The sequence below is a fragment of the Morone saxatilis genome, unplaced genomic scaffold (assembly GCF_004916995.1).
Source record: "Morone saxatilis isolate NCDOM2014 unplaced genomic scaffold, NCSU_SB_2.0 Contig14, whole genome shotgun sequence".
In the NCBI taxonomy this organism is placed as follows: Eukaryota; Metazoa; Chordata; class Actinopteri; family Moronidae; genus Morone; species Morone saxatilis.
In genome coordinates this window covers 12145194-12154298 of record NW_023339696.1, presented here as the reverse complement: position 1 = coordinate 12154298, position 9105 = coordinate 12145194, and the positions used below count along the sequence as shown (strand labels likewise).

Sequence of the window (9105 nt, the reverse complement as noted above, 5' to 3'; positions counted from 1 at the left end):
TAAAAAAGCCCTCGGTGCGCTGTTGCTGTGCAGCTCTGGCCAACCCGTCAGCTGAGTCCCTCTTGTCCGCTTATCGCAGCTGTGGTGAGTACCGCCCTATAGTAGCCCGCTCTTTATTTATTCAGTCTTTGCTGTTAAGGTGCAATCTATTTGTTTGTTGTTGGTTTTTTTTTGTGCTAAAATGATGTCTTTTAAAGGGGGGGGGAGAGAAACTGCGGGCATAAATCACCACCAAACACAGAAATTACAACGCGTCCGAGCAAGTGGGGACTCCGGCTCGGACCACAGCACCATCCGCGTTGTGTTATTTCGCACATTTGGCTGCGAAATCGATGTAATATGTGGCTAACAAACATAAACCACGTGGTTCCGTGCACACACCACGCTGCTACCCCAGCTCCGGAGCGCATCCCCTGCCCCATTTATCCTCAAATTACCCCCCAGTGTCACCTATAGGTCCTGTGATTTGCGTAAGAAAGACAAAGGGTGTGCGAGCCAGTGTCAGACGGTGTGAAAGGGGTCTATTTTTGCCGCACACACCGTGGCCGGGGTCTGCCGATTTCGCTCAGAGCGATCTGAAGTTATTGTGGGTAGTGCGGCCATGCTTGTGGCTTGTGCTTAAAGTGATGAAGGAGGGGGAGGTGGGGGGTCTGGCGTTTGTTTCCTGTTCGTGGCGCCCTATATTCGTTTACTTTTAGTGTGAAAATGTGCAGCTGCTGTCAATAATCGCCCCCATTCGACGCGGCGATAGTTTTAAAGGTGTTTCCGTGCGTCTTGTTCGCGCTACCGAGTCGCCTCCACTGCGTCTTTTTCATCCCGCACCTCTGCCATGCTGCCTGCCGCATTGTTATAATGGCGGAGGACACGAAAAGTCTGCTTGGAACACGGATTGGTGTCGGGCACTGTGGGGACAAGACGAAGGGGGTTAATCTGGCCTGTTTAAAGATTTAATTTCCTCCCATGTGTCCGGTGAAGGCACATTTGGCGTTCGCGGGGAGGCAGGAAAATTAAAAGTGGTGTTATTAATAAGGGGGTGTGTATGTCGCGGAAGGCCCGTCGATACGTCCGCAGCCCTGTTTGAAGAGGGAGGCGGAGGGATCTGCTGCTGTTGCTGCTGGTGGTGACACAGGCAGTCTGGGAAATGTAGTCCTCTTTTATTTATGTTATTTTTTATATATTCCTCGTTATGAGTCTGCGGAAGATTTACTCCAATTTAACTACAACTTCAAATTCTTGTGAGATTTAGGATTAATGAAAAACACGCATTTAGTACATATTAGAGGCTATATAACTATTATAAGTACACTTATGTGTCTTACAATTAAACATGTATTTTCAGCTGTGTTACTATTTTAACTATTAATATAAATAAAGTCTGATTACCTGCTTTTTGTCCCACAATTAGTGATTATTCTAATTATTATTATTATTATTATTATTAATATGCATTTGGTCTATAAATGTCAGAAAATAGTGAAAAAATATACTACACCATCCAAAGTGATATCTTAAAATATCTGTGTAGCTGTGTTGTTTAAAACCCAAACACATATTTTTTCAGACAAGAAAAGCAACTAATTGTCACATGAGAGAAGCTGAAACATTAAATGTTTGACTTTTTTCTTGAAAATAGATTTATTATTTTAATATTCTTCTGATTTGAATCATGAATCAATTAATCGACCAATTGGTTCAGCTCTATTTAGTTGCCTGATACTTAAAACTCCTAAATAAGCTTTAATCCACTGTAATTAGGACTTAGTCTGTTCCTCTGTAGTGGTTTGTGTTTGTGTGATATGGTGAAGTCCAGGCCCAGTTGGTTATGTTTTGGCAGTTGATGTGTTTGCTGAATGTGCTGCTGCAGTGTTGGTGTGTGTGTGTGTGTGTGTGTGTGTGTGTGTGTGTCCACACACACTCCTTTTCTCATCTGTGTCTGCACAATTGTTCCCAGTGTTTGCACTGAGGCAGCTGAGTCAGTACAGATAAGAGCTTGGCTAGAGAGGGTCCCAGAGATACTGAACTTGATATAGAGGATGTTAGAGGAAGTTCGCCTAGAATTTCCCCTCAACTGAATTACAACATATGGCATATTGTGTCCTTTCACCACGGGTTTATGGTAGAAATATTAACAAACTTGGTGTTGCTCTAATTACATATCAGAGAAACAGCCAACTGGAGTTACCATTAATGGTACCACTGAAAAGATGTGTGTGTGGTGCTTGTGAGGCCTCCTGAGAAATGTCAGTACTGCTTCAATGGTGGGAAACATTCTCACCCTGAAAGACCTTTCAGAATAATAATTTGGATTGCATAGCATGCATATTAATGTGACTCTTTAACTCACTCCTGTTCCGAAAATGGCACAGGGTTAGAAGAGCAATCTCATCAATCCCATTCTGTGCAAAGATGCTTCCGCAAGGTGGATGCAGGGTAATATGAGGTTGAACTCCTGTTATTGTACATACAGAAAATAGGGCTTTGTATTAGCAAGAGCCAGGCAATTAATTACACGTATCACAATACACGGGTGTGATTTTAAAATCGTAACAGTCATAGTATAAAGAATACAGCACCGTATGCATAAAATCTGAGTAAAAAAACTCATATCCAGTCAGAACCGTATGGTCTGCATTTGTATCACAGTCCCCATAACATTCAATATCATAGCACTGCTTTTTGAGTATTCTGAGTGTTGAGAGTGGAAGATTCAAATGCCGGCAGTCAGGGGTTTAAACACAAAACACAACTAACCATTGCCACAGATAAGTAGTAACAGCAAAGTAGCCATTGATGCGTCATTGATGAACAGATGTACTCTAAATACCGGTGTAAAAACAGCAATGTATTTTGCATTTATTAGTCCATTTGGCTGTTTTGCGTTGATGTGATGGTAAATAACATTATTAAAGGGTCAATTCATCCAAATCCTAAAAACATACATGTTTTCTCGCTCACTATAAGTTGTGTATATCCATGCTGATAGTCTTATTCTGCCGAAACCTCATTACAATCAAGTATTTCCAGTGAACTTCCTTGCAGTCAAAGAGCAAAGACAACCGCAGAAATGCTCTAATCTCCTATAGCAACAGCATATGAAGGCACAAGACATATTGCATGTCGGGTTAGAGAGGCTTGTGATCACAGGAATACTGTACTCTTGGTGGAAAACAACTTTACGCCTATTGACTAACAGAAGTGGGAGTAAAAAACAGATTTTTAGGACCATACACTTATATAAATTAAGGTAGCTTGTACTTATTTGCCATTGACTTGTAACTAGATCTTAATTACACGTTAGCATTTGGTACATTATCGGTGATGTTTTTGTTTCATTGTATTGAATGATTCCCTCATAGAAGAAAAAAAAAGTAATTTTCTGTGGTTCTATTGCTATGGTAAAGATATCGCTGAAAGTGTATGTTTTACTTTCCTCCTATGTCCAACTCACTGCTATTCTCCCCCTATGACTCCCCCTGTAGTCTGGCCAACATTCCTCTGACCCCAGAAACAGCCCGGGACCAAGAGAGGCGAATTCGCAGAGAGATTGCCAACAGCAACGAGCGTCGGCGTATGCAGAGCATCAATGCTGGATTCCAGTCACTTAAAACACTCATCCCACACAGCGATGGAGAGAAGCTCAGTAAGGTGGGTCACAAAGAGAGACTAGGTGATGAGTTAGATGTAGCTGTGAGGGTCTGAACTCACCTTCATAACAAATATGTAACATTACTCTTCTTCTCTTTTCCCCAGGCTGCCATCCTGCAACAGACAGCAGAGTACATTTTTACTTTGGAGCAGGAGAAGACGCGGCTATTGCAGCAGAACAGTCAGCTCAAACGAATCATACAAGTAAAGCATCACCGAACCACTATCAGGCTTTTCTCTCTTTCAGTGTCATCAGTTTTTAGCATTCATCTAACACGGCTATCCAATTTCTGTTTGTTCTCCCTAGGAGTTGAGTGGTTCCTCCCCTAAGAGGAGGCGTGCTGAGGAGAAAGATGAAGGGATTGGCTCACCAGACATCCTGGAGGAGGAGAAGACTGAGGACTTGAGGAGGGAGATGATTGAGTTAAGGCAGCAGCTGGAGAAAGAGCGCTCGGTCAGGATGATGCTGGAAGATCAGGTAAGCGTCAGCCACGAAACAGAACACAATTTAAAAGCCGTAAGTCCATCATAGTTTTCAGCAGCTAACTCGCACTTTCATCCCCTGCCCTGTGTGGCAGATGCGTTCCCTCGATGCTCAGATGTACCCAGAGAAACTGAAGGTGATCGCCCAGCAGGTCCAGGATCAGCAGGCCCAAACACAGAGCCTCGTTAGTCTGCAGCAGCACAAGCAGCTGGAGAGGGACCTTTCTTCAGCCCACAGCCCACAGGTTGGACACATTTACATATGAGTCTGACTCACAAATAAACAGTGTAATCCTTTTGAGAATTATGAGCTGATGAATTATGAGTTGTTTTTTTTTGTAACTGGTGCACTTCCCTAAGTTTAATGTAAAGTCCAGTTCAGGCTTTAACAAAATACATTTGACATAGGGATGTCTCTAGGACTGTTAAGGCCAGTTGTCAAATTTAGATCTTAAGTATTCTCATTAAATACGATGTAAAATAGATGTAGAAATTGGATCTGTCTATGGATCATGGCTCTTTTGATGATGACAGCAAAACCGTTTTTTCTTTTGTTAGGCATAACTCTAATATATTACAGTTTCCTGGTGGCACTCCACACACATGCTTTCTAACATTTAGAGAGATTTTGAAACATCTATTTTAAACCATTTCCAACCATTTATACAGCTCAGTATATTTAGAAAACCAGTGTTTATTTTGGGGTCATTAGCCTAAATTCATCAGGGAGCTGGCAGCAAATTTCCATCCTTCCTTCCATGTGTAGCTGTAAAATGTTATAGACTTGAGTCAATCACGTTGAAGCATATTGCACATATGCATAAGACACGTACACGTACACACACACACACACACCTGAACTAATCTCACGATGTACTATAGATGCCACACTGACAGTCACACATGACAGTCTCTTTTATGTCTGGAGTTAGAGCTGTCAACAGCTAAGACACATTTACAGTGTGTTAAATGAGCAGCTCACACATCTTTCTGTTGTGCCTGTCTCCTGTCCTGAGAGCCGCAGTATCCTCTTTCCGCAGGCTCACCCTAACCGAACATGACGCCAAATCAATTGGCAAGTGCTGTCTGCCCGTCCACTACTTGTGGCAGCTGGGCGCTGGGAGTGAAAGATGATTGATACACTCTGGATCAGTCATGTGACACTTCCTGACTCCCCAAGCAGTGCTGAGCGATACGACCTCAAATCAATATTACTGTGAATTGACAAAATTAACTCAGTGACAATAAATGACTGGAAATGAACTCCTATTTTTTTTTTTTTATATATATAATTTTTTTTTCGGCTTATATGCCTTTATTTGATAGGACAGCTGGAGACAGACAGGAAAGGGGGCAGAGAGACGGGATGACACGCAGCAAAGGGACGCAGGTCGGATTCAGCCTTGGTACATGGGTCGCCAGCTCTACCTACTGAGCTAACCGGGCGCCCAGAAATGAACTCTTATTTAAATATATATTTTCTTTTTTATTACGATCATGGCCCCATGAACTAAAAACTAGATCTGTTTTAATACTGGTGTCAATATACTGTCAAATAAAGGAAAGTTAAGATTTATTTCAACGGTCAAAAATTGACTTTTCTTTATAACTTATCTTGAATTCTCTTTTAATACAGCAAAATAATAAATAGAAAAACAAGCAGCTTTTAATTAACATTTAAGTTAACAGCATATTGGGCGGCCTGACAGGTCTGGTATATTTCAAGCTATGTTGTCACACTTGTTTTTTGGAACCACTGTGGGATGTGTGCTCCGTTTTTTGGTCAAGCTCATATTGATCTGTAAGTTGCACTCTTATAAGAAATCTGAGTACCTCTTACATGCGCCATGTTAGGAGAAAACCTACAAACTAGCTCCCCAATAAACTTGTTTTTTTAGAGGCAGCTCAAAACACAGCAAGAAAAAGCTCTCCCCAAACATATGGACATGAGAAATTTAGGTTGATGAAAGATTCCTAACATCTGGCCCGGTTAATATTCATGCTGCCTAGCTGTATTCCCAACTGTGTGTGTTTAACTGCCTGTATATGTGCTGTTTTAGCATGTTTGTATATATATATATATATATATAGGTTTGTCTGGATACCATTTAACACTACTTTACCATTATGATCTGCTATCACTTAAGTGGTGACATGAGAATAATAATAATTGCTCCTTTCCTCTAGGTGATGGCACCGGCTACCCCCCCTGCACCTACACACCACGCCACGGTCATCGTCCCAGCGCCTGTCCAGCCTCCCCTGCCCCATCATGTCACCGTGGTAACAATGGGCCCGGCATCAGTTATCAATACAGTATCCACATCTCGACAGAACCTGGACACCATCGTTCAAGTAAGACCCAGATAAACAGTAGTCTACAGCAGACTTAAAGCTGGAAGGGTTATTCAGATCCGAGCACTAGAGGGTGCTGTTGCCACTGACATCACTTACCTCCCCTTTCTCTTCCTCCAGGCGATCCAGCACATCGAGGGCACCCAGGGGAAGGGTGGCGCCGGCGAGGAAGAGCAGCGGAGAGCGGTCATCGTCACTTCAGGTCGCGTCCTCTCTGACGCAGCAGGCTCAGACACGGCCTCAAACAGCGACGGGCCTGACGACTGTTCACTGCCCTGAGTTCATCCCTGACGTGTCGCACGCCGCGCACTTACATACACACATACACAGACACACCACTTACGACACAATAAAGGCCAATGCAAGACCGGGCTCACAACCGGAGGCTACAAGCACGCACACCGCACTTCAAGTCTGGAGCACATTAAAGGGCTGGCTAGCCACACTGAAGCACTCGTTTCTCATTATGATCTCGCCTTCTAAATTTTCTTTTCAGACACCACTCTATTACATCTCTGTACCGTGGATAAGGCACCCTGGATAGGTTTACGACCGTTAGACACTCATTACGCATCGCCGTCCTTCTGCATCTTTTCGTCTGCTTATCTCGTAGCCCCTGCTTCTCTCACTCCACTCTCACACACAACCTAACTGTCTGTTCATCTAATCCTAACAAGGTATTAAATAGACTACTTCACGTTGACTATGTATGCTCCCTCGAGGTACATGGGATACCTGAGAATTTCGAATGTCTGCTCAAACATCACCTTTAATCATGGAACCTGTTCTTTTATTGTTGGCCCTGGAGCCATGTGAGTGATCCACCCGAAATGGGAGACAAAGTCCAATGAGAGCAGGCAGTGTGGCGTCATCGTCACCCAACACACCAAGAGCATTTTTTTCGTCTTAAGATGAACATCTTAAACCCTCCTTCTCTGATCTGGTTGGAGAGGCACACTGGTGAGGCTGACCCAAGAACTGGTCTCAGAAGTTCCACCTTTTAGGCTTCCCGGAGTGAAATCGTATATTTTCTTGACTACCTTGTGAAGCATCTACTTTTTCATGTTCTGTTTCTCTAAGGCTCCCTCAGCCAGCAAGTGTAAAAGATTGTTACTGGAAAAAAAAAGGCTGGTTTTTCCATAAACTGACTTGCTCACCGAGGAGATAGCGAAGCCTCGTGGAGTAGAGGTGTCGGCTTACTGGTTCACAACTCTTTCTTTTTTGTTTGTTTGTTGCCATTTTTTACTGGGCGGGTTCCAGTCAATCCCACATGTGGTACTTGGGCATGTTTTTCTTTTTTCTCATGGCTGACAAAAAAAAAAAAAAAAAAAAAATCAGTGCTTTGACATTTCTTGACACCCGCCCCTCTTAATATAAAAGCACCTGGCTTTTTAAATAAGCTAATCTGTGGACACTCTTGGAGTGATTTCCACTGGTGTGTGTGTGTGTGTGTGTATGTGTCCCTTTTAGCGTTTTGAATCAGCAGGGCTCAGCGGTGTCCCAGACTCTGGCAGTCTGCAGCAGCACCACTTTTGCCTTGAGACAGAGGCACACATGTATGTGCGCATAGCACTCACACATACAAATACAACTGACATACAATCACTTGTTTGCTCAATCTTAAGGGCTGGTTAGCTGGTAGCCCATAACAGTGTAGTGTATTGTGCAAATGTTGGGACATCTATCAAAGCAGAGTAGACTTCAAGTACAAGGAAAATGCCCAGTGAAATTGTCTGAATGTGCCATGGAGAGGACTGGGTTGACCACACATGCTCTATGCATTTCCTTACATAAGTCATTTGTCCTTTAGTGCGCTTTTTGTCTAGCGTACCATGCTATTTACACGTTTCTGCTAAGATCATACTTTAATTGTGCTCTTTTTTTTGCCTGGAATTGTTGGTTGACGGACATTAAGACATGTAGCTGAGGGAGGCAGTAGCTCGCCTTACTAATAGCCCGTGGGTGCAGGGAAGCACTGTGAAGCCAGCCTTACCACAGCCCTGGGGTCTATGAGACGTACCTGAACACTTGATCTGGGCCGTTCGGTGGCCACTGGAATCCTTCTAAACAAACTTGTAAACACCCGGGGCGTGTTAGAATATACTGTATATTCCCAGTTATTTTGTCTGTTATGTTCCTTTGTGTCATGTTTGCCTCAAAGACGAACAGGTTGCCGGTATATTAATTACAAGCACTCCTGATGTTTCCCCCCCCCTTAAGATTTACATGTAGATTTGCAACTGTTTTGGCCCCTTTGTGTGCACTATTAAAGCCAGATGTGTGTGTGGGGGGGAAATATCCACAATGAAATGTTGACATTCCATAAAATGTTCAAAAGTTAAACCTGGTATATTTAGATATTATAGTTCCATTTAGGGCTTTTGACACATCACTGCTATTTTATAATTGCGTTTAGTGACAAACTCATTATTAGAATCCCCTGCATCAATGCATAGATGGAGCTTTGAACTGCTGGACAGATAAGTGTTCAGTTGAACACACCTCATCTATCATGATTCATGTCATGGAAAACAGCCCTTTAAAAAAATATATTGATGTCAGCTGCACTGAAATAAGTGACGCGTCTGTCAAATTAAATCATGGGACGTTTTTCCAGTACTT

The 9105-nt window shown here is 42.9% G+C and overlaps 1 protein-coding gene across 3 annotated transcripts; it reads left to right on the top strand.

The window, feature by feature from the left end:
- Window positions 1–633: 633 nt before the first annotated feature.
- tfap4 (transcription factor AP-4 (activating enhancer binding protein 4)) lies at window positions 634–6849 on the top strand. 3 transcript variants are annotated; one of them, XM_035654329.1, is made up of 7 exons: window positions 634–1143; window positions 3480–3645; window positions 3751–3849; window positions 3953–4123; window positions 4224–4373; window positions 6316–6483; window positions 6604–6849. In XM_035654329.1, the coding sequence occupies exons 2-7, from the start codon at window positions 3571–3573 to the stop codon at window positions 6760–6762; spliced, it is 822 nt and encodes a 273-aa protein (XP_035510222.1). In that variant the 5' UTR covers window positions 634–1143; window positions 3480–3570; the 3' UTR covers window positions 6763–6849. The 3 variants fall into 3 exon arrangements, with proteins under 3 accessions (XP_035510222.1, XP_035510221.1, XP_035510220.1); XM_035654328.1 differs by lacking the exon at window positions 634–1143 and having other exon boundaries at window positions 1691–3645; window positions 4245–4373; XM_035654327.1 differs by lacking the exon at window positions 634–1143 and having other exon boundaries at window positions 1714–3645.
- Window positions 6850–9105: the final 2256 nt, after the last annotated feature.